The sequence below is a fragment of the Gadus macrocephalus genome, chromosome 10, assembly GCF_031168955.1.
Source record: "Gadus macrocephalus chromosome 10, ASM3116895v1".
Lineage (NCBI taxonomy): Eukaryota > Metazoa > Chordata > Actinopteri > Gadiformes > Gadidae > Gadus > Gadus macrocephalus.
This window is the reverse complement of record NC_082391.1, coordinates 15,816,344-15,842,383: the sequence shown is the minus strand read 5'-3', so window position 1 is coordinate 15,842,383 and position 26,040 is coordinate 15,816,344. Positions and strand designations below refer to the sequence as shown.

The following is a 26,040-nucleotide window of genomic DNA, read 5'->3' as shown; positions in this document are numbered from 1 at the left end:
ACAGGAGGTCCTCTTGATTAACTGGCTGTTTTTTTTAATATACACGTATATTAAATGCATCTGCTGCGTATGTATGGCTTTAATGTCATGTTGCGGTAAGGTTCAGATCATTGGGATATACACATCTTAACCATTTTCCTCAGGGGTCATACTTTTTCCTATTAACAAAAAGAAATTGGTTCAAGATATGTTCATTGAAATGCTACTAAAAAACAAACAATTGATTGTCAGGGCAGCACACTTGGTTAATGGTTATTGTGTTGAAAAGATTCCTCATATATTTTAGCTATTTGTAATCGATGGGATTGTCTCATAGCGTTTATGGAGTGGGGGTCAGTGATGCTCCTTGCAGCCACTAGGGGGGTGTATAGTGGATGATCCATATACCACTGATCGGAACGACATGCTCTTTCACCGGTATGGCACTATGTTCCACACCATCACTGGAGCAGAGAATTAATTGATAAAAAAACAAAAACATATTTCATCTTTCCATTTCTGTTAATTATTCTGACCTAGGCGGATGTTTTTACCACATTTTAATAGTCTGTTTCCTTTCTTGGTTAACAATCATACATTGCTTCTTTGGGGATTGTGCGGGCCGACTGATTCTGTCATCACTTTGTATGTATGCTTTTTTCCTGCTTTTGAGTGTTGCGCTAAGTTTTATTGTAAATATGTATCCTCTAATATGTTTCATATAATTGCATCTGGATATAAAAATAAAAACTTTATACTCCAAGTAACTTTTCAAAATGAATACATAAATCTTGCCTTCGAGAAGTCCTTTCTGGGATTTGAAATTGTATTTAAGGCAAAAACATCCTGTTGTACCCCTCTTTACCATGTGGTGGCGCCGGGACACTATTATCCCATAAGTGTCAATCGCAAATCAAAACACTCGAGGCTTCCATTTGAAAAAGGATAAAATATAAAATTATTTTGGTCTTCAATGTATTTTTCCTAGCCTCGCACAACCCTGAGGTAAGCCCGCGAGGTTTAGGCTGGCCTCTCAAGGCCACCTTTTTTATGTTCGGCATAAGAAACTGGGAAGATGCCAATCAGTGTTTATTAAACATCCTGGCACAGTAGCCTTCGACGGACAATGGGCCCTATTCACAGCGGGGAAAACACAGGTGTAGCTCCTCACTCTAATTATAGGGTCGATATAGGAATGGCAGTGCACCAGTGTAGACAGAACTAGTCAAGTAAATATATGTGGACCTTGCTGGTGCTACGACCACCAAAAAATAAAACAGACCTTAAATGACAAGAACAGGAGGTATCTTTACCCTATTATTGACGACCGCGGGAAAATGGTCCATTCCACTGCAGTCTAATGTGTCTTATATCAGCAACCACGTGAGCTCTGGAGTTAAAATAAGCCCAGGTTTAAATAATGTAATAAATGCAAGGGTAACAACCTGGTGAGTCAGCCCCATCTCCTAACTATTCAGGTTTTGACCCGCTGTGGAAAACAAGGCAGCATGGATTCATTTCCTTACTCTCCAGAACGGCATCTGCATAGGCATTTGCATACATTTTGCAAATGATTCACACCAGCAAACGCATACAGCACAAAGCGTTTCGGATGGCATTTGAATGATCCCGTTCCTGACGTACTCATCTCCCTAGAAACTTCCAAATCTTTCCATTTTTTTCTGTGGAACACTTTTTTTTTTCCTACGGAAACACAAATTCCTGGAACAAAGGCTCCACCTGTTTCATCCAAGCTGATCTTCCACCCTCGGTTATATATACCGAGAAGGTATTTAGGGTTGGCCTTGGAGTTTTGGTGTAGGCATGGGGGTGGAATAGATATAATCCAATGAAAGACGGTTTCTAGACCCACAGGACTCCTCTACAATGTGGGCGATGGGGTTCCAAAGCTCATGCCCCATGGTTTGTATTGGTGAATAAAATAGTTCTGAAAACTGGTGTAGGTCATACGGACGGGAATGAGGCCTTCAGCCAATCAGGACCCATCTTGAGCAAATCTCTTCGATTTAGTATGCCACTGTTGATATATGTTTTATTATTCAGTCCGAGCAAACATTATATACATTTTGTACAGTTATTCCAGTAAAAGAACACAAGTCACAGTATATCATCGCTTTTTTTCTTTGAAAACAGTTGCATTAAACATGGGGCAGATCAAGTAAGGTCTTCTCAGCTAGTCACTGAGCTGGGCATTGTTTTTTTGAATATCATTTTTGTAGAACTCTGCGGAAAGTGAAACGATGCACTTATTATACAGTAAGTATACCCTTTTGTTTGGTAAAATAAAAATCAGTTTGAGTCATCTACAAACCGTTTGATCTGCTGAGGTGAGCTGGCGTCCCGGGGCAGGAGACCCAGGTAGAACTCAGAGCAGAGCCATCGTGTCTGGCTCCTGGCTAGTCCTAATCCTCCATACTTAAGCCAGTGGCGTGGCTCTTCCACAGGCTCTAGGTTGTGCCCTTTATGCACAGACATTATGTGCAACAGGTGCTTGGCCACAAATCCCTTTGAATCCCTTTGAATTTGGATTAAAGACAGTTCAGTAATTCCAAATATGTGTACAAAGATAACCAAACATTGGAACAGGTTACAAAACAAGTCGATTTCATTAACTTAAATACACAGAGGATTCTTCATTAGGAAGTCTGAAGGCTTGTTGGGCCATTCCCAAAGGTTTTCTTAAGGACTACTTGGGGGTAGTGTTCAGTGCAGCTATTGTCAGCAGCAGTGTTTTTTCTGAGGGAGGTGTGGATGGGATCATGGGAGGGGAGCTCAAATCAACAAGGCGAGGGAGGGTTGACGGAGGGACAAATCCTGAAGCTTAGTCGTCAAGGAGTTACTACGTTCGTCGACCTGAGTCATCAGATCTCTGACGACTCGATTCTCTCAATCCACGGCAGGCCAGAGGAACGTCCGTCCTCTTCCGCCCTCCCGGACTCCGACGGGAACCCGTCCCGCTCTAGCGTCCCGCTCCCACTGCCGCTGTTGCCGGCGGCAACGCCACCGCCACCTCTTCCCTCTCCTCCTCCTCCTCCTCCTCCCGCCTTCTCCCAGCCCTCCGGCCCCGCCCTCGCCAGGTGTAGCTCCGCCTCCAGGGCCTCGCTGCGGTGGTACATGTCCAGGTAGCTGGCCTGCAGCTCCTTCTGGTAGCGGATCACCTTGTCCTTCTCGGCCTGCCACGTGCGCCTCTCCTCCTCGAAGGCGTCGGCCTGCGCCTCGCTCTGCCGGCGCTCCAGGAGCAGCTCCGCCCGCAGGCGGTCCTCCACCGGGGCCACGCCCCCACCTGGAGGAGGAGACGGGAGGAGACATGGGGAGGAGGCGATTGGAGATTAGAGGAGGAAATGAGCGGAGAAGACGATTGGAGAGGCCAGGGGACATTAGGAAGAGATGTTCGGCAATGTGAGGAGGAGGTGATGGGAGATTAGAGGAGGAAAAGACAGAAGAGTATAGGAGATGATACAAGGAAAGGAGAGGAGGAGAAGAGGAGATGTTAGGAGGAAGTGATAGGAGATTAGAGGAGGAAAAGACAGGAGAGTAGAGGAGATGATATGAGGAAAAGAGAGGAGGAGACCAGAGGAGATGTGAGGAGGAGGAGGTGACAGGAGATTAGAGGAGGAAAAAGAATAGGGGGTAAAGGAGATGATACGAGGAAAGGAGAGGAGGAGACCAGAGGAGATGTGAGGAGGAGAAGAAGACAGGAGAGTAGAGATTATGCGAGGAAAGCAGGGGAGGAGACGAGAGGAGACGCGAGGAGGAGGTGATAGGAAATGAGAGGAGTGTTGAGGAGATACTACTAGGAAAGGAGAGGAGGATGCGAGAGAGGGGATGTTAGGAGGAAATGTGAGGAGATGTACGGGGAGAGATGGCAGGAGACGTTAGGAGGAGGCAACAGGGGATGAGAGGAGGAGAAGACAGGAGAGGAGAGCATGGAATGACAGGACACGAGAGAGGGCGGGAGGAGAGGAGCGGAAGACACGAGCGGAGACAAGAGGACACGTTAGGAGGAGGAGACGATAGAACATTTGAATAGACGTGGGAGGATGTTAGAAGACGACGACAGAGGAATATGTGAGCAGGAGATGAGAATGTTTTGTATATCTACATTTTTTCATTCTTTTTTACAATGTTAATGAGTTCACAAAATTACCAAATAATTATGCAGCATCACATAACAAATTTGCTTTCAAGCGAGATCACTTGTTGTCTCCTGACATGAAGCGCGTGAGAGAGCGCGTATACCGTACCCGTGGCTCCGCCCGCAGCGGCGTCCTCCTCGTGCGATTGGCTGAGGCAGGTGTAGCGGCGCTGCAGCGTGCCCTGCAGCGCCGTCTTCAGCGTGTCCAGCTGGCCCTCGCGGCTCCGCAGCTCGCCGCGCGTCTCCCTCAGCTGGGTCTTCAGCTGGAAGAGCTCGCTCAGCTTCTGGGTCACCTCCGCCTGGGAGTCCCGCAGCTGCTGCTTCAGCAGGGAGATCTCCCCCGACTTCTGACACACCTTGGGTGTGGGGTGGGAAGGGGGGGAGAGAGAGAGCGAGAGAGAGAGAGAGAGAGAGAGAGAGAGAGAGAGAGAGAGAGAGAGAGAGAGAGAGAGAGAGAGAGAGAGAGAGAGAGAGAGAGAGAGTTAGAGAGAGAGAGAAAGAGAGAGAGAGAGAGAGGAGAACATGTAAGCAAAACCAAGGTGAGAGAGAGAGAGAGAGAGAGAGAGAGAGAGAGAGAGAGAGAGAGAGAGGGAGAGAGAGTTAGAGAGAGAGAAAGAGAGAGAGAGAGAGAGAGAGAGAGAGAGAGAGAGAGAGAGAGAACATGTAAGCAAAACCAAGGTGAGAGAGAGAGAGAGAGAGAGAGAGAGAGAGAAAGAGAGAGAGAGAGAGAGAGAGAGAGAGAACATGTAAGCAAAACCAAGGTGAGAGAGAGAGAGAGAGAGAGAGAGAGAGAGAGAGAAAGAGAGAGAGAGAGAGAGAGAGAGAGAGAGAGAGAACATGTAAGCAAAACCAAGGTGAGAGAGAGAGAGAGAGAGAGAGAGAGAGAGAGAGAGAGAGAACATGTAAGCAAAACCAAGGTGAGAGAGAGAGAGAGAGAGAGAGAGAGAGAGAGAGAGAAAGAGAGAGAGAGAGAGAGAGAGAGAGAGAGAGAGAGAGAGAGAACATGTAAGCAAAACCAAGGTGCTTATGTGGAAAAATAACCGAGCCTTCTCAGTGCATGTCTTTGGTGCATTTTGGCTCTTTGAGGCTTTAAATAAATAAATACTTATATTCCACTTGCTGATGGAAGGGACGATTTCAGCCATTGTTTCTTACACTATAATATTCACCACCCTGATCCCTGGCAGTGTTAGTGCCATGGTCGGGTCAGGCCAGCTGCACAGACCCACAGCTGAGCAAAACAGTTGAACCATCAACCACCACCCGTGTCTCATTCATAGATGAATAAATGTGATGGGACCTCAGAAAGCGCATTCATATTCACGTCCAGATGAATGATCAATACCCCACTGTATCCTTGTGTCCATCGTGTGGCATAATAATCTCTACTAACGGTGTCGCCTAACATTTGTTACCTTTAATGCTCAACAAACTCTGTGCTCCACCCCAACCACATACCTGCCAGCGGGTCTCCTCCAGGGTGGGGCTGACTGCGCCCACCTCCTCCTCCTCCTGACCCTTGACCCTGCGGAGGCTGTCCAGCTCCTCTTGGGCGCGACCCTTCTCCTGCTGGGCCCGGTACAGCTGCAGCTGGAGGCTGCGCTGGGAGCGCTGGGCGTGCTGGGAGAGCTGCCTCAGCTTGGCGGCGTACAGGCCCTTGAGCTCGTCCACCTCCTTCTCCCACAGCCGCTGCTTCCCCTCGAACACCTGGGCACACGCGCGGGTCAGGGCCGGTCGCTCGGGCTCGAGATTGAAGATTGAGACTTCTTTGGGATCGCAACAGAGGATGGACGATCCTCGTGTAGCCATCTTTCCATCCGCTTTGGTTGGCAATCGTTTAATGTTTCTAAAATACTGATCAATTCCAATTTGACTTAAAAGTCGTTTTTTAATTTATTGAACAGCTGCAGTAGAAGAGCCTGCAGTATCTGTTACCATAGAAACGGGCATCATAAAATATTAGTGCAACACATACCTTGTTGTTGGTAGGTGTTAGTGTCTATTCCGGTGGTGGAGCATCATGTTTCCCAGACAACACATTACGCAATACGCAGACGTTCCCCTCTCAACCGAAGTTTGAGAACATGGAAGTGGCGTCCACCCACCTGAGCGATGGCGCCTTCGCTCTCGTCCAGGTTCCTCCTCATCTGCTTCAGCTCGTACTCCTTCTCCACCAGGCGCTCCTCTAGATCCCGGACCTGTGACCCAGGAACAGAGAGGTAGCAGCTCATACCGTTTCCCCGTCCGTCCACTCACACTCACACGAGAGATGCTTTTGAAAGGGGTTGCATCAAGAAGATCGATTCTGCTCTGTGTTCCACCACGCACTCACCACGTCCTCCATGGACAGGGACAGGGGGAGCTCGTAGGGGGGCGGGGCCTCCCCCGGACAGGGCGTCAGGTGGCTCAGGGTGGCCATGCTCCGACAGGTCACCGCCATGTCGCCCCCCATCACGGCCCCCCCCGGGCCCACGCCCCGGGGCCCCATGCAGGAGCGGTCCAGGGAGCCGATGGTGTTGATGTGGCCCGTGGACGCGCTGGGGGGAACCCACAGTCGAATTAGAACCGTCTCAATGTGTAGCGCCGATCACTGACCGTACTTTCAGAGTAAGAGCACAACCATGTCTCCTCGAGTTACTCTGCAACTCTGTCCGGCTGTTCTTCAAACCTGGGTAGTGCAGCACTCAAGAATTTGAATGTTCTCACTGCCTCCCTGACACTGTCACTCGCTTTGTATAAAACAACTTACGGGGAGACTGAACGTGAATGTATAACACCATCAGTTGCTCAAGTTCTAACATACAAGTCATAGAGCAGCAGTGTCATCTGATAAGGAAGCAGTGGTCTACCTGATTTGAGACAGGTGTGGGCGGAAGGGCGGGCGGTACGGCGGCAGGCTGTTCATGGAGTTGTGTCCCGAGTCGGACATGTTGTCATCCTCTTGACTGGCGCCGCGCAAGCAAGCCAAGGCCTGGAGAGGAGGGGAAAACGTCATGCTTGGTACCCATCAGTCATAACAAAAACAACGTGATTCATTGACTTTGACTCCCCTCGAGATCACAGAGATGAGGTGCGGCTGTTTTGTTCAAAGAGGTGCTTCAGATAATAACGAGACAAGAGTCATGCAGGCTCAAGTATCGGTGATAATAATAATCATTTATACTGTTCATATTGTTTGTCCTGTTTGGCCCTGTTTGTCCTTTTTGTCCTTACTTTAGCATTTACTTTAGCATCTATTTTTGTTTTCCTTAGCACTACTTTATACTTTTATTTGTGTTGTATTATTTCCTATGGCTAACACTGCAGCTGTGCTGTAACACAGTAAGCTAATAAATCCATCCATCCATCCATCCATCCATCCATCCATCCATCCATCCATCCATCCATCCATCCATCCATCCATCCATCCATCCATCCATCCATCCATCCATCTATCTATCTATCTATCTATAACTATATCCATATCGTTATCTATCTATACATAATGTATCATTAATTCTACCTCTGGGTATAAATAAAGTTATCTATCTATGTAACATAAAAGCTATGACCGCTGATGACTCAGTGAGGCGAGGGGACACCTTGTGGCCCGCGCTGGACGTTGCTGTTATCGTTGTGGTGTTGCTGGCTCTCCCATGGCGGGAAGGCGAGGAAGAGGAGGAGGAGGAGGAGACGGCCGGGGGCGGGTGGCCGTAAGCCTGGGGTATCCCGTTGTTCCTGTAGTCCAGGTCCTCTACCGGGGAGGTGGGGTACAGGTTCTGCATGGAGCTGAAGTTTTTGGGCGCGACACGCTTGAAGGCGGAAGGCCTGAAGTGAGTCTGCAGGGGTGGGGGGGGGGGACAACGGGAGGGTGGAACGGCTTAGAAATACTTCAAATGCTGCTTACGTTATTTCTAGCTATCTTAAGTAACTTTTCTTACACATAGAAACATAATCCATAATTATTAACTGCAGTGCAGACTAGACAAAATCCTCCTACACATTTTTTATCAGTCATTAAAATACATTAGTAATGCTGTGGCTTTTGAGGTGCGGCACACTCACAAACTCTGTCTAGTGTGCTAGACTGTGTCTAGCTGTGTCTGTGTTCATAATCCATCGACATGGTTGAGGCCTCTGCTCTAAAACTGCCGTGGTATTCTATTCAATGAAGTGGTAGAAATTAGGTTGCCTGAACAAGTTGATAATGAGGAGGTGGTTAATAACTTTATCTTGGTTTATTTAACGGTTATGAGTCACAATTTACTCATAAACTACTTTTTCAAACATATAGTGGGCTAAATTAAACTAATTTTTAAACAAATAGAATGTACTAAGACATTTTCTTTCTCTTAATGTTGAAACACTAGCTACAGCACTGCTGTATTGCCTATAAATCTAAAAAGTCATTCATAGTAATGCAAACTACTTTTTGAGGTCATAGGTCAAAAATATTCTGGATCTTTTCCAGGTTCAAATTACTCTATTGAATCATTGTTTATTAACGGTATTTACACTTATGTACTTAGAACACTAAACCATTTAAAGCCATTTCGCTGTTTCACCGTTGAGACAGATACTGCGGTTTGCCTTTGTAGGGCAGTATATTATACTGAACGATTCATGACCGCAACGGTCAATTGATTTTATCGCGATTGCCAGGTTTTATTTACTTTTTTTACTTTATCTATACATCATTCTCAGCCTGACCAATTTAAAACGTCCAATCTGGCCGATGGCCAACAGTCATAAATCATTTAGAAGGCAGACAAAGGCCACTCTAACTGAAGTATGCAACCTGCTTTAGCCAAGAAGCTTACCCTTTTACTAGGGGTGTGCTTCTCTCCTTTATAGGACGATCCAAAACATATCTAGATACATGCGCTATCTGATTGGTCGAAGAATTTACTTATTTCTAGCAATCTGATTGGTTGAAATTTTGAATTTATTTCGAGACACTTTGAAAGACCTCATACCACCAAGATCATAAAATCTGTTGCTCAGCCAAAAGAACAACACCAACCGGGATTAAAAAGTATGATTGGCTTTCGTTAAATATTACCCAACTGATACTGCCAGAATGTAAACACATTCGTTATCTTTATATTCCCCTGATAAAAATCGAAATACCTGAACCATTGCTTGCAATTTTAAGTACATCCATGCATTGTTAAAAAAACGTTTGGGAAGTAGCTGCAAAATGCCGAAATAGCTTTCCCATCTCAACAACACACCAGCAGCAGTTACCTTTCCATACTTCCCGCCGATGGGCAGTGAGTTTTTCCCCACGTCTATTTCGGTTCCGTCTTTATTGTAAACCTTGGTGTAGAGGCTTTCATCCTCGAGCCCGTTGAGAGAAGTGCAGCCAGAGATAACTTCCGTTTTATTCCTACTTCCTGGATTTGTTCTTGGCTCCTTCCTGTTTTAAAGAAAAATCCCCCATTCAGTGTTAGCTGCCAACGAAAATGTGCATGCTGAGTGGACTTAAGCCGGCTTCACTGCAGCGCACCCACCTGCTGATGTTGAGGTAGTTGAGCAGGTCTCTCTGGGTGAAGCCCTTCTTCAGGAGCCCGTTGCTCTGCCGGGGCCTCACCTGGGGCATGGCACGACTGTTCTTGGTCTGGGACACGTCTGGCCTCTCCACCAGACTGCCTACACTTCCCATGGTGCAGTTGGAGGAGAGAGGCGGGGCCGAGCGGAAGGTCTTGCTGGAGGAGTTTCGCGTTCGAGGGAGGGTCTGCACCGAGGCAGCCATTGGTTACCAATGAGGCCGGCACTGGGAAAAAACAAATTGAAAAAATTACCAACACAGTGAGAGCTATAAATGGTACTTGCATGTGTACTTGTGAGTAAACACGGCACAATGACTTCTTAAAGTGATTCAGAATACATTTGAAAATGTCAATCATCATAGCTGGTGTTACAATAACTAGTAGTTCCTCCTCTTTCACTGAAGATGCCCTGTGTGCAATTAGCACACACACGCAAAAACCGGCGATAGCACAGATGTGTCTTGGACTGCTTTCGCAATCCAGACAGCTGTTACTGTGAACATAAAGACCAACATGGCTGACCACACAGTGAGTGCCGACTGCAGCATAGTGCTCTAATTTCATAATGACACCCTCCATATCACACAGAAATGCAAACTGCATGTACTTTCATTTTCCATATGGGAAATCTTTGCAATGAAGCCTCCCTAAAAACATAGACTGTTGCAACAAGGCACAGTGAAAGGGATGTTTGTGTGTTGGACTAAATTAATCACAGGAATAATCAACTAAGATTGAAAATTTTTAACATTAACATGTTATCTTCCTCATGGCATTTCAACCGTCGATTCAGTTTCCAACAGTGAGAGAATGGAAGATCTTCTCAAGGATCACACAACCTCACAAGTCTCTTACATAACTTCATAAACCATGATGCTGCATCCGGACTCAATCCCCCTCAAACCAGAGTCAACACGAGTACTTTGGGAAACACCCATTCCATGGAAAAACTGTAAAAATGAGGGTGCCTGAGTTTGTTCCCGTACTTCATGCATTAACATAATGATGTGAATGCAATTTATAGAGCATATGATGTGCAATTATAGGCACAGCCTGTGTGTGTGTGTGTGTGTGTGTGTCAACAAACCAAACCCAAACAAAACTGCAATTACTTGTCTGTTTATGATTATATTCCACCGTAGAAAGCAATATAAACTGCATATTTTTATCTTAGAGTCTCTAAGTTAAGACCGCATCGAGGATTTTTTATTGGAATACAATGGAACCACTAACACAAACAACCCTTATATTAGACTGTGATATACGTTTATATTCCATGCAAACACACAACTTGGCACATCTTTCTGGATCATTCCACGGTAATGTCTACGCCCTCCTTGTTTTATGATCCACATGAATCTAAAAGGATTCTGATTGGCCGGTCTGCGTTGGGCTACAGCAGCAGACGAGAGTAAGGTGTATTCTAAGGGCGTAAAATGGGGATTAAGAAGAGCACCAGAACCGCCATCCCAGTTGGCACTACAATCTCATATCCTTCTTAAGTCCAGCCTCTCATCATCACTGTCACTCCCCCCTCCACCGCCCTCGACAGCAACCAGCGCCACAGCTCTCCTGTTCTTCTTTACCACTCCCTCTGTTCCTTGTGCTCAGACCGCCTCATTAAAGGCCTTTATATTGATCTCACCCCATTGACCTCGCCCTCCTTCCCAGCGTAAACATCCCCGCCAGCAGCAAGGAGACATTCTCCAGGCTGTAAAACACACACAAACCTGCCTCGGCCGCCCTTATCCTACCTGGGACTCGGACAGAGATGAGAGGGAGGAGTATACAGACTGCAGATGTTCAATGGTGTCATTCATTACGGACGTAGTCTATTGCCTCTGTTGCCTTAGGGTGGAGCGCTGTTGTGCTGGCGTGTGCTGTGAGTGTACAGTATTCATGATGGATGTTTTCCTTTCTCGACAATGGTTTTACAATAGGGTTACATCCGCAATGCTGTCCACTCTCCCTGTTTTTAAAGAGTTGGTTTGACTGCAAGTGGAGACAGAGATTTCTATATGGAAACACGTCACAATGTCATAAATGCAATACCATTAAAAGCAAATAAATTTTCTTTCTTTTTTGTTCCACAAAGATAATCATAAGGCATAAGGAATAAGTGCAAATTGATATAAGAGAAGGGAAATTCCTTTGTGGAAAATGTTAACAGATGGGTAGCCTACAATTTTATTCTAATAACTTCTTATGAATCATGTCAGAACTATTTATTAAAAATAACAGATCAGAGTAGTACTCGGCATTGGACGATCCTCAAACGTTGAGGGACTGGAAACCAATATATCGTCAGTGACAAAGTGACTGAAATCAGTTCTGACATAGTCATCCCTCTAGTTCAGAGTTCCTCAACCTTTTTAATACTTAGGCCCAGTATGCATAGTTGTAATATTTTCAAGGCCCGGTATAAGTCAATAAAAACTTAATGACAATAGTGGCAGGCAGACTTCAGCATGATGGAGAAGTGGGGTTGGGATTGGTCTGACGGCATCAAATTTTTGTAGTCTTCATAACTATCTCTGCGGCCCTGTGGCAAATGGCTCACTGGCCAAAACTGGTCCGCGGCCCAGTGGTTGAGAACCCCTGCTCTAGCTCACACAGGCATAGTCAGATTCCTAGAGCCATTATTAAATCCTCTCTTCAAAACAGCATGAATGCACTATACTTCAAGAGAGGGGGAGAGGGGGGAGGTGCCCCCCTCTCCCCCTCTCCCTGACGTCGACATCGATTACTCAGATGGTTAAAATAGCATAGCAGCTAGCGGGCGGTAAAGGGGAGAGGTATTCATGAGGCTTTCAAACAACAAAACATCCTGTGTACACATCTGGCTTCATGCATGCACTGACGCACGACTAGTTAGTCACGCCTAACCGCTGATGGGATACCGGTAACGTAATTAAACATTGACAATGCATTGTGTTAGTGGTGTGGTCGGGAGAAAACCGAATGGTTTATGTGGTTTTACGGGCAGGGCTGGTGTGTGACGCGTCAATACAGAAGTCAATATCGTGATCATTTAAGTGAAGGGATGCATCAATATATTGGTTATAATATAATATTTTTTGAGCCGCTTCCTTTTTTGTCTGCCAAGAAAGGTCTTGTCAGCGAGTAATTTCAATGCTTACTTTTTTAACAAGGCAGTCTTACATGAAAATGTATCTTTTACAGAACCCCATGACCTCTTACACAGGGGTTTAGGCCCCCAGTAGGCGGTACAGTATGCACTTCCTGTAGATTAAAAGCAATCAATGTTGGGCACGGAGCCGAAAAGAGAACAATACCGTAGAAATATCGGAAGAGTCACTTCGTTAAAAATCAATACACCAAATTAAGATCCCTATGGCTGGCTGAGTGAATCAGGGAGGAAGTGCTAGAGAAAGAGATAGAGGGAGTGAGCAAAAGACAGCTTTGGGGAAGATGGATATGAGCAGAAAATCCTTTTAGGCAGGGAGCACAAATCCGTCAGGCATTAGGAAATCTTGCGTCCAGTTGTTCTCCGTAATTGCCCAAAGGTTTATGGGCCAGGACTCAGGAGTACAGGAGGCCCTGCAAGATTTACAACTCAGCCCCCAAACATAAGGGACCGGCACTTCACACTTTGTGTGAATGCGCACGCGTGTGTGTGTGTGTGTGTGTGTGTGTGCGTGTCTGTGCGCGTATGGGCGCTTGTTTGTGTGTGTGTGTGTGTGTGTGTGTGTGTGTGTGTGTGTGTGTGTGTGTGTGTGTGTGTGTGTGTGTGACTCGGTAAATTGTGGGGGCCTGGAGCCTTTGATAGTATGTGGATTGCTCTGCTTTTGATTTATGCTGCGGCGCTACAAAAAAGCTCTCATGTACTTGTTCAAAAGGAGTTTTTTCTTGAGGAGAACTTAAAAAGAAGGCCAACATCAACTACTGGTGCTGTTAAGTGACAGCAGGTGGAGCATACCGACTTCATAAGACTCTCACATCCTGACTTGCATCTGCTGGACTGCCAGCCCGGGGGTTATACTCTCTGCTAGAAACCCCAAATCTTTGGATAATGAACAATATGTACTATGATTTGATATTTGACATGATGAAGTACAATTCACTCTAGCTCAATATATTACATGATCAAACAAGCCTTTATTTCACAGAGGTCGGATTACTTCTGACAGCCACTTAATACTGAATCAGCTGAAATTATATTGTTCACCAAACTCATCTTATCCCACTTGCTAAATAAAATACAATAGAAAAACAATGGCCGCAATGGATTTGATCACAAATAATGTGACTTCATTCAATGCCTTGACTCTATCATATGTTTTGTTCTGAACCTTTTAGGCTTAGTGTTCTTAGTGTTCAGTTGGATGAAAAATGTTGAGTCACCCAAAACAGTGTGACGTGTATTTGACTCCCAGCTGGACAGTTCTGGGTTCGCAACTCAATGTCCTCGGTCTAGGCATCCTTCAGCGACGCGCCTGACCCCTACCTGCTCATTAACGTGTCTGACTTCCCCGTGCGTCGCTGTGGGAAAAAAAGGTGCTAAACAGTAAGTTAAACGGCTTCCGGGAGGGCACTCTCTGAGCCAGTGCACCAGTCAGGGGGCCAACGGAAAAACACAAAGTAACTCATGGAAATAAACCCAGAGCGTGCCGTGGGGACACTCGGGCTGGAGGCCGGTCACCTCCGCGTGGAGTATCCCACAGAGAGCCACAGAAAAGACACATTCCAGAGACGCTTGTGTTCACAACACAAGCTCAGGCTCGTCCGCGGCTTTTGATGAGCCTGAGCTTTTTTTTTTGACACACACACGCTTCAATGTGTGTGCGCTTCACCTCGCTCAATAGAACACTGGCTGACGCACCGAAAGGTGTGAGCAGCTATCTGCCAAATGCTACAAAAAAAGGACTTTGGTACTCCACCCCTGTGCCAACCTTTCTCTCATCAGTCTCTCTCACTCCCCCTCCTACTCTCTCCTGTCCCATGATCAAAGTTTGTTGACGCAAGTGTTGGATACAGTATGGGTCCTGTTCAGACTCCCACACCAGCACACTTGCAGATGACACATTCCGTCCTCACTGTAGAAGGAGCTGTGCTCACAAGCCTACGAGATGCTTGGCTAAGCACAGCCTGATACTTATATATATGGCCATATTATGCAGCGGCGTATCTCAGTAGCCCCGAGTACGATTTGAAGAGCATTTTGAAATAATCCTGGGAATATATATAATGATATATTTATGATTTGATTGTTTAATGAAAATGTTAAACTAAAATGTATTAATAGGCTAATTCATAATAAAAGGCAACTATAATATTTCCAGACACAAAGAATTTCAGGGCGATCGTCAATTGTAAAAACCGCTGATGACAATATAATAATTGCGTAAAATTATGTTTGTAGCAGACTGTCAAACGGGGTTGCAACTCTGTTCCCCTTCCACTGCTCGGTAACAGATGACTGCTGTGTTGTGTTTTACTGCAGAGGTTTGACTCAGCAGGACGGGGCTGGCGGTCTCAGGAAGCTTCTGCCAGCGGAGCTTTCTATGGGCCAGGCTGACTGTACACTGCAGTGATGGGCAATTAACACATTAGAAAGGTTGGCAGCACGAGGAGAGGGAGGGCACAAAGAGGATTCATCTGGGCACACAGGGAGAGCGCTGCATCTGAACAGAGCGTAACCTCCAGGGGGATTTGAACCGTTCGGTGGACCGCTGTTGTCTTACAATAGGATGAATGCTTACATTAGTAGCATGGGTGGCCACAGCGGGAAGCTAACCCCTAACCCTGGGGCTGTAACAGTCAGTTGTGCCATGCTCGACCAGCTGAGCAAGGCATGCGTGACCCCTGTCAAAGAAATTGCTCATGCATAAAAACAGCATAAAACATTAAAAAGCCTTAACAGTGCTAAAAAGTGAGTATTTTCTCTTTAGTGTTAGGTTGTTTCAGCAGCCTGTGACATGTGGAGTGAGTGAACATCTGGGGGCCCAAGGTGCTCAGAGCCAGGCAGAGAGCTGGGAGGAGGGCAGTGGTGCTGCACATATTGGCCCTTAGCAGGCCAGGCTGTAATGAATGAGCTCCGGGGCCCATAGGCATCGCAAAGCAGCAGCACTCTATAATTATCAGGAGTTTATTCATTATGGGATGGGGAGAAGAAGACAGGCAGACAGACAGACAGAAAAAGGCAGGCAGACCGACAGACTTAACAGAAAGATAGAGGCTACTTCATGGAGCCTTGAAGTCAAGTCAGGAGAGTATTTCAGCTGAATTTGCAACGCATTGCTTCTCTGGCTGAGATCTATGCAGCGCTAGGTGCTGGGTCGAGTATACAGTCATGTACACACATGTTAAAAATAAGCATTTGGTGGTGAACTGACCCAAGGCCCACATGAAAACTGTGTGTTCAGCCCTTCTCACCACTTGCTATGAGATATGAAGAAGTGGTGGTCCGCTACTTCTTCATGTAAAAAGATGCGCAAGTACTTTTATTATGACTTTTTGCACAACAAGACAGGATATACCAACCAATAAACTCACAGTAGACAGAAACCCAGTGCACCTGGTAAAAATACAAATAATATACAAATTCAAAAAATGTAGTTAAATATAAAGATGGATATAGATTCAGGTCAATTATAGTAAAAATTTACTAAGAAAGAAAAAGCATGTAATATATTTATGCCTTAAAGTAATAACAGTTTGCTAGACTGATGACGATGTGACTTCCCCATACACTACTGTTGTGTCTGGGGAAACACAAGATATTTTCCACCGGTGGTCAGTGACATGATTGCCGTGCTATTTTGACTCACACGCCTTCCATTGATGGCAACTGCTTGAGACTTGTCAGGGGCCAAAAGGTCAACGTTTGACGTAAAAGACCCCATTGAGACCAAACTGATCTAGCCAGACAATGTCGGCCATGGAAAAAAGTACTGCACACTACTGGCTTTATCCTACGAGCTCCGACGCGTCAATCAGGGATAAAGCTGGAGGCCGCGATCCAACCCAAATATGGTTTGCGTGATCAAAATACTAATCCCAGATTTCCCATTTAAATCTGGCGCTTGCCTGATACGTTCTTTTGGAACATGTTCATCTTTTTTAACATGTTCCTCTTCGATAACCGATAAAACCTTTGTATCGCACTGATGACCTTCTTGTTACGTATTGAACCTGCTCTAGCTAGGCTAATTCCTCAGACCAATTCAGCCCATCACCATCAACCACTATCATCCTGGCCGATAAGCTTCGGCCCCCTCACTGTCCAATCTGACTGCAATGAATTGTATTTGTGGAGCAATTCAAATCAAACGACCTGCTACACGGCCTCAGTATGGCTGTTGGACTTATCAGGGACGCCTGTCTGGGGTCCATTGGCCTTTTGTCAGACCCCATTGATCCGGGCCTTACCAGTGTTATGATAGATGGCTGTACGGACGAGAGAGCGGCGAGGACAGCAGTACACTGGGGAGCAACATGGGAAGAGGTCGATGTAGTCTGATGTTGATCTAGAGTCCCAGGACTGAACAGTCGATACTGTACTCTGCTCATGTCAGCATTGATGAATATCTAGTTCACATCCTGATTTTATACAGGACACGACCTGAAAAGGATATGTGTACTATATTTATTGTAAAATATAGACTGTAGTATCGTGGAGTTGTATCAAGTAATTGTTTCGACAGTGTCTATTTGCGCCACCTGGCACCGTTCATAGGCTAGGTACTGTGTACAAGAATAGGACTTTATGCACTTGTACTGACATAATGCCCATGTGATTCTAAATAACAGAGGGGAGAACAAGACCGATATCAAAGGCACTACAAGGTAAAGTGCTACGTAGGTAGCGGCACTGTGTGAATCACAAAGAGCAAACAACATAAACACACACAACGTTTCAGTTTTTTTTTTTTTTTGCTGATCCTGAATCCAGTCCAACTCCTGTGTTTGGCCTCCTCTCCCCGGGTGAGGTCAGACACAGTTGTTTGCTGAAAGATATTGACGAAAGTGTGTTAAGCGCAGAGCAGCGGGCCGTGTTTGCAGTGGATGATGGAGAAGCGTTGGAAGGGAACCGAGGGACATTCCGTACATTTCTAACTAGCTAATTATTAATGGGCCTCCCTCTGGTAAATGGTGCATAAGCACTGATGGTAAGGCTGTGGGGCTGTGGCCATTAGCACAGGGCTAATGGATTTCTGTCCCAGGCAGACAGGCGGCTATTCCTGCGTTTACAATTCAGGAGACTGAGAGTTAAAGGTGCACTGTAGTGGAACGGACGAGGCAGAGATGGAATATCATTGTCATTATTTCATCCCTTTTATTTGTGTATAATCCCATGAAAATAAGAAAGATGGTTGCGTTTTTGTTATCTTAAACCAGTGGACCCACAGAGTGGGTCCTCCTCCACAGAGCCCGCCATGATGCACCACCATGTTTCCACAGTAGCCCAGAACAGACATAAAGCTTTTAATCCTAATCACTATCTGACTCATAAACTATGACCTACAGTTTGACAGTCTGTAGGTCTACTTAATAATATATCAACGAACCTCATCACTTGGTGGTGGGTATGGTAATCAGTTGGTTGCAATCTGCAACCTCACTCTATATGCCACTAAATCCTACAGCACCTTTAGAAAATGCACAATTTCCTGTCACTCCTAGGAAACATTAAACCCCAGTCCCCAATAACAGGCCCACCGTTGAGTAGAAAGAGGAGAGGTAGCCAGGAGTAATAGCTCTAAATTAAGCTTATAAAAGAGAAACGTATGTGAACGTGAACCTTCCACAAAAGGTCCTCTATCTGCCGCTACAAAACAGAAAAGGCTCCATTGTTTGCCCCTGGTAAGGGTTCATGTAGGAGCCACCACACCGTGATTACAGCGATGCATTTAGAGTGACTCCCACCCAGGCACCCAGTACATCAACTCACACCTGAACCACTTTCACTAAACAGCAGGTGCGTGAGAGAGAGCGCACCAGCCCACACACACACAGTTTAGAAGAATGACCTAAAACATTACTTGTGTATAGTACTATGATGTCCATTGTAATTATCCTCCGCAGTGAGACACCCATTGTGCTATAACTGTCCTGGGTCCCACTCTCTCAGTCTTCTTATTATGTGACTGTGATATCGGCTGAATCGCAATGGAGAGAAAAGAATATCTCAAACTGTTGTATGCCTCACTCCTCTGTTTTGTGTTCAGCCGGCCACAAGTAGACAGAAAATGAACCGGGTGAGATAAGTGCAGTGTGGGTAAACACTGATGCTGACGACACATTTTTTCGGCATTACCCAAAGTTTCTGTGTAAATAAGGTTAGCGTTTGGTGTTAGCGAGTGCTGAGTAGAAGAAAATAATCGGTGGGAAACACCGGTTTTAAATCCCTCCATCGTGGCCACTATTAAAACGATGGGCCGGTTGGCAAGAGAAGACTAAACTACAAAGATCCAACAATAAACTCAAAAGCTACGGTATGACACAATTAAAAGTAAGCTAAATATAGTGATGAATGCCGAGGCTGCCACGATAATTAAGATGCCACAATAAAAAGAAACTATCAAATTTTGAAAACAAAGTTAAGACTTCCTGAAACATTGTTCTTGTATTTACAGAGTGCAATCATTTTGAGTGCCTGTCTTAGGGGATTTCCGAGGAAAGGATTAAGCCAGTCAGACCAGTGGATTCAAATATCACCTCCTTGGAAGCTGGAAAATGTGTGTGGTTCGACATCACAAACATCAGAACTTCCTCACTGACCGTAGAAGGATCCCAGCCTACACCTCTCCCATCGCTGCTTCAAATAAATATGGATATGCTCATATTGACTCATATGGATGTGAAAAATATATATTCATAACTGGTGGGTCTTCTGCTATTCCTGGAATATTGTGGGTGTTTATTCTGTGTAAAGCATGTTCCCATGCAGTAACTTTACAGTTCATAGCCTTTTATCAACAGAGATGATTACAATGTGTACACTTGCACTGACAGGTTATACAAGGTTCACTTTTGTTCCTGATTTACAATAATAACTGATGATTACAATAGCCAGCAGTGTGAGGAACTACTAGCATAGTAAATGAGTATACAAAAATATACTAAACTAAATAAAATCCACATTGACAAAAGATATTTGAACAGATGTGTAGCAGTGATGTAAAGAATGCTGAGGTTTAAAATCAAAAAAAGGTTAATGTAACAGATAACCTACCTGCTACTTCTGTTCAGCTCTGTGATCCTAATCCCATGTTGTGTCAAACTCTCTCTCTCTGTCTCGCTCTATATCATGCCCCAGCCAGTGTCACTCAACACAACTTTGTGTGTTGCCATAGAAGTTAAACTGAGAGGGGAGGCGGAGATTGGAGGAGGCTGAACTCTAATGCAGTCTCACTGTCTTAACCTCCTCCCTTTTTCTGCAGAGCCATAAAGGAGAATGTCCCACCTCACCTAAGGGTTTTAGGTTAGTTTTTTCTGAGCTGTGCCAAAAGAGAACCCTTGTCCCAAAGTTTAAAATCACAGAGGTAACCCATCATGGTTTATTATATGGTACTATGGTACAATAGTATATGGTAAATACTATGGTATGTTCAGGTACAACAGCATCCTATGACTCTATAACACTCACACAAAAAACTCTTTGAATGTATTATTTCACATCCTCTTTATTTTGTACCCGCATATGACGCAATTAATGTGGGTTCCACACAAGTCCGAAGAAAGATGACAAACAACCCAAACAAACAACCCCCCCACCCACACCCACTCCCCCACATAACCCTCATTCTCGCTCTTTTTGTGTGGATCATTCACACAGAGATTCCTCTTTTTGGACCCAGCGCGGTCAAACCCGTTCTCCCGGTTCACAGACAAAGGAGCAGGATGTGAGATGGTTCACGCCAAGCGGCCCGGCCGGCCCTGCTGTTGACACGGGACAGACACGGCCCCACCAGGCAACTACTCAGGCTGCATATAATGCACGGGTATGTTTGTGGAAAGTTAAACGCACAATAGAGTTTGGGGGGGTGGAGGGGATCAGACTGGTCTACAGAGAATGACAGAACAGGAAGATGGAGGGGGGATGATCGGAGGAGGTGAGTAAACGACGGCAGGGAGAGAATGAGACCAAGATGTAAGGACGATGAGGAGAAGGGAGCGGATAGGTACGTCTCTGTGTGGACTGACGAGATAATGAGTTACCCCCCCCCCGACCCCATTCCTTCCTGGGAGGCTTGCTCACAGCGTAGGTTCCGATGCCCTATCGTTTTACACAGAGAGAGAGAGAGAGAGAGAGAGAGAGAGAGAGAGAGAGAGAGAGAGAGAGAGAGCACATTGTTTGCCTCCTCCCTGAGAGAAGAGCTCTCTCTGGTCTCCCTCGGGGCGGGGTGGGCCCCGGGGGTGGGGGCTGATCGGACAAGATGTTTGGGAAGCGCGATGGAAGCGAGTGAACGGATGGATTGTGCAGACCCGATGAGAAGTCTTGGTGGAGCTCCAAGTAATAAAGTGCCCTACCCCGCAGATATGCAGAACACCCTGGCAGACAATCAAAGACATTCCCTTAAAAGTGAACATGGAATGCCTTTTTTTTTTTTTTTAATACAGTGCCTCGAAAGCCGCTGACTAGACCACATGAAGTATAAATTATGAATACAGACAAGATGAATGAAAGGGCAACAGCCCCCAAATGAAGCAGTGCTCAGTAACACTTTATTATCCTTAACGAGTGCACCGTCCTTGTCATTACTGGTGAGCCTTGCAGCCATGCTTCAGTTCAGACCAGATTCCGCAGATGATAGCGTTGTTGTCGGGAGATTCTTAACCGTCTCTCTCCTCACACAGCGGCGGTAGCTGAGGGTCGCACCTGGGGGCACGCTTTGCTTGAGTGTTTGGCAGGCTGAAGGGAAGTGCAGCAGTAAAAGAACATAGGGAACAGTACAGAACACGAACAGGCAGGAAGTGTGAGGAAGGATAAAACAGACACATAGATGTGATTGGAACTGGAGATAGACACAGAGGCAACTCATAAAAAGGGGCAGGTAGTACGGGTCTGCTAACAGCCTCATCTACCTGTCTGACTGGAAGGTATGAGGAGACCTTTTTTTGGACCAGACTCATTTCCTCCTAGGATCCTGCAGTGATCCTCCATAACAAGACGGAAACCAGCTTTTGGAACTATGCAGGCTAAGGGAAACCCGCCAAATCTGTCAACCTCTGCATACATAGCATCAGCAGTGATTAATATAGCTGCTTTGTGACTCAAGAACAAAAGGATTTATCTCACATTTTTTCATTTATTTTGCTTTTTTAATGGAAATGCCAATATATATACAGTCTTTTGTAATCAGTATTGAGTTGGTCCAGTGGATCAGGCTTTGTTCCAAAACACTGTCAGGTTGGATCCCTAGAGGTATAGACAAAAGCTAGGCTAAGGATTAGATCAAATAGTGTAAAACAGCAAGAATTTCAAGAAAGACGCAAGGATTTGGGCTGTAACTGCCAAACAATTGGCATAAAAAGGCATAGTACTATACCGGGCTTTACTAACAGAGTACACGTCGGTATCTATCAATGGCAGTTGAGGGTGTGGCGATACATCGGGTAGATAAGCCTACACAATGAAAACATTAAGAAATAATCAGAACAAGCTTATGACAAAACTTACACCAGACCCTGTCCGAGCAGCCGGATGCCGGCAGGCTAAGATGCGAAGGGGGGCTATTTATATCCACCATCGGAGCGAGGGACATTCAGAGACAAAGACCCCTGCTAGGGGTCTTTTTTTAACCCTCCCATGCGTTGACCTTTCTTCCGCTGAAGGTCATTGAGGTCCCAGCATTTCTGGCAACTACACAATAGATTTAGAGGAACCATTGGATTTGCGTGAATGTTTACTAAGCATTGCATAACATCCGTTTGCTTCTACCAGCCTTTTCTTTTTTAAGTTATGCAAGCAAGGTGTTATTATTATTCTGGTTTAGAAGTTAAGGATTTATGGATCTGTGATTGCAAGTGCTGAGGCCCCTTGGGCTGGGCTGACACCATGTACAAACACTTCAGCCACACTCAAACCTCACAGGTGGAGAGTGTTGCTACACTCTAATCTATACAATGGCATTAGGCAGTTGACCTCCTGTCAGGTATCCAATCCCTTACGATGTTGACAAAGACCAAATACCTCAGTGCCAAACTGCTTTTTACTTCTATTTACATGTGTAACCCAGGAATTGGGTTCCACTGATGACGCGAGGAACAAGAAAGTATTCCAAACTTCCTTGTATTGGCTCGCCAAACAAACCTAAGCTCAGTATGGTATGCATGTTCAAATGTAAGGACTGAAATAGAAAAAACACAGCCAAACTATTCCTGTTAGGATTTACCACCTACACACACACAGGCGCTGCAAAGAATCTTCCAAACTCTAACCATCCAAAGGGCGTAATATTAGCTGATATCAAGCCAATTAAACATTATAGCCCTTTATCGACTGATAAAGTTCTGCTTAAACTGATACAACTGGAGCTTATCAAATTGGTGCAATGTGAGACTCTCACAGCACAACCAAGCCTCGACTTTGTAATATAAAGTATTTGAGTCGCTCCACATCTGTTACAGTCAAGTAGCTTAGAAAGAAATGAACATTGACTTACATTGAAGGAAAAAGCAGGCGCTAGCCATTCCAATCACTGCAACATGGTGGGTCATAGATTATGTGTGTGTGGCTAGCTAGATTTACTACGGCAAAGCCTAGTGCTGTGGATGGCGTGCAGCTCCGTCTGGTGTAGAGGGCTAAAGGGCTTCACGTCTTAGGGAGGAACAGTTCCAACAGTTCCAAACAGTCTTTCAGCCGGTCGGTCCCAAAGTGATTGCCTCTGCGCGGCCATGCTTTAATCGCTTCGACAGACGGCCCCTCAAGAGAGAGAGGATGAGTCCACAGCGACTGCCAGGGTGTGAGAGCACTGTGTTTAATCCCAGCCGGGCACAACACTTTCCCCTCAGAGCATTCCAGCGCGCCCCATACTGACCGTCCATAAGCAGTCTGTCGGATGAGGAGGGAAGAAGCGTAGGGTTAACAGGATGAAGGATGGACAGCAGCTGGTTAGAAAAGGTAGGGAGGGAGGAACTAATGAGGGAGGGAAGACCCAGTGGAAGTGTAAAAGGAGGGGAAAAGGTGATTATCGGATGATTAGCTGGTTGGCTGGCCTGAGGGTCGGAAAGGTCTGTCCACTAAAACAGAAGCAGCGGACTGTTGTGTGTCTGCTGGCCTGGGGTATATTGCCTGGCGGGGCTTTGCACCAACTGACATTCTTTGCACGGGTCAACAAGACCACTCAAGCCACAACAGTTACTCATAAACACTAGACACGCAAGCAATGACATTATTTGGGGGTTTAAAAAACAACTTTTTTTTAAACCCCATCAAAACAACAAAGTTGTTTTTTTTACAAGAAGCCATGCAGAGCCTTGGATAAGCAAGCACTGAGGAATCTTGTCTGACGGGAGGGTTGTTGATGTCGAAAAGTACTCCTCATCAACGTTATTACGAAAAAGGAGGCAGAGAACATTTCACTCTGCATCTCTTCTTTCATTTTTTTTTTGCTCTGCCGGGCTAAGCAGCCGGCCGGCAGACATCCAACGGTCAGCAGAATCCCTGTTACATCAGCTGCCAGCGCTTTTAAGAACACTCTCTCTCTCTCTCTCTCTCTCTCTCTCTCTCTCTCTCTCTCTCTCTCTCTCTCTCTCTCTCTCTCTCTCTCTCTCTCTCTCTCTCTCTCTCTCTCTCTCTCTCTCTCTCTCTCTCTCTCTCTCTCTCTCTCTCTCTCTCTCTCTCTCTCTCTCTCTCTCTCTCTCTCTCTCTCTCACACACACACTACAAACAAATGCGTTCACACACCCACAGCCGCGGAGGACGTGTCAACCTCCTGGGAACCCAAACAGCTGAATCTAGAGATCTGGTCAGCTGTTTGACCAAAGAAAGAAAAGAGATGCCCCCCCCCCCCTTGAGTTACAGGATCTCTCCTTAAGTTACAGGGGCCGGTTGGCCCCGCAGGACCTGTGATAAGGACTGATCTTAAAAGCTCACCTTGTATCTAGTCTGCAATCTGTCTTATTTTTCTTTAACTGACAGAGATAACAATTAATATACTGTTCTTTAGGGATCGAGGACCCAGGCTAAAAGACACATCTTTGTGGGTCGAGGATAACCACAACGCAACGTTTTATCGTTGACAATTATGATGGGAGCCGTAGACATTCTCATTGAGACCGTTTCTGAATGTCCACTGACTCTGTAATGTAAAAGCGGTATTTCACCCAGCTTTTGGCTTTTTCAAAGCCATTCCAAAGATACACAACTGTACCATAAATCATGTCAGCACACTATCAGTCTGCTTTTCTTTTTGTTTGAAGAAAGTTTAGAGCACTTGTTAAACTTCAGCCCGTTTCTTCCCAGGACTATAGAAGCACGCAACCAGAGCTTGACCATCCTCTTGTGAATGCACTATGATTGGGCAGAGGTCAGAGGTCACCTGTGGCCTCTGGTCTCCACGACAACAGCCTTGCAATCTTTAAGACTGACCGACTCCCTCCCCCGCCACTCAAACACTCTTTCATACGGCCTCTCTCACAGCGACACACACACACACACACACACGCACGCACACACACACACACACACACACGCACACACACACACACACACACACACACACACACACACACACACACACACACACACACACACGCGCACACACCCTTTTGTCCCCAAACTCCAGGGCATCAAAAGAGACGTAGGAGTTCGTTCTTCCACCCAAACATTTACAGGCCAAACACATTACTATCCACGGCAGTCCCCTTATTTTACCCCTCGCCAAGGGACCACAAGATGACAAGATAGATTGTGCTTCTCCTCTCAATCTCTGTCACCTCCACAGACTCTTTGAAAACGGCAAATAAGTAACATGAGATAAACAAGACTATTGCCTATTTAGTCTTGTTGTTAAGCAACCATCATGAGCAATGCAGCAACAACGTTGTCAATTTAACCTGCAGATAGATCATGCATTAAGCTATAGCAGTAGTATAAGCATGTTAATGAGTCCTTGGTTAATGCACAACTATACCCTCTAATCCCAAAATGATTGCAAAATCGGCGCTCACCATATTTCGGACGTCGGACATTCCTTGAATTTAGTTAAAACGATCCCAGTGCGGAGTTTGACTCGTTATAAGTGTATAGGCCTATGAGTTTGAATTATGGCGTGTATATATGGATCCGAAGATAGGTTGATCCACGTCTATGAGCAGGACGTTCCGCTGGGTCGGCTGTGTAGAGAGAGAAGCAGACAGAGTGCTGGGACGTTTCCCTCCGGCAGATTTGAATAGCAGAGGGGC

At 45.7% G+C, this 26,040-nt stretch overlaps 1 protein-coding gene across 2 annotated transcripts; it reads right to left on the bottom strand.

Moving 5' to 3' along the window:
- Positions 1-169: 169 nt before the first annotated feature.
- Positions 170-26,040, bottom strand: n4bp3 (NEDD4 binding protein 3). 2 transcript variants are annotated; one of them, XM_060062775.1, is made up of 10 exons: positions 25,807-26,040; positions 9,628-9,890; positions 9,362-9,533; positions 7,717-7,953; positions 6,985-7,106; positions 6,468-6,672; positions 6,241-6,333; positions 5,594-5,842; positions 4,245-4,491; positions 170-3,283 (listed from the first exon to the last, which is right to left on the bottom strand). In XM_060062775.1, the coding sequence occupies exons 2-10, from the start codon at positions 9,867-9,869 to the stop codon at positions 2,862-2,864; spliced, it is 1,989 nt and encodes a 662-aa protein (XP_059918758.1). In that variant the 5' UTR covers positions 9,870-9,890; positions 25,807-26,040; the 3' UTR covers positions 170-2,861. The 2 variants fall into 2 exon arrangements, with proteins under 2 accessions (XP_059918758.1, XP_059918757.1); XM_060062774.1 differs by lacking the exon at positions 25,807-26,040 and adding an exon at positions 19,865-20,012.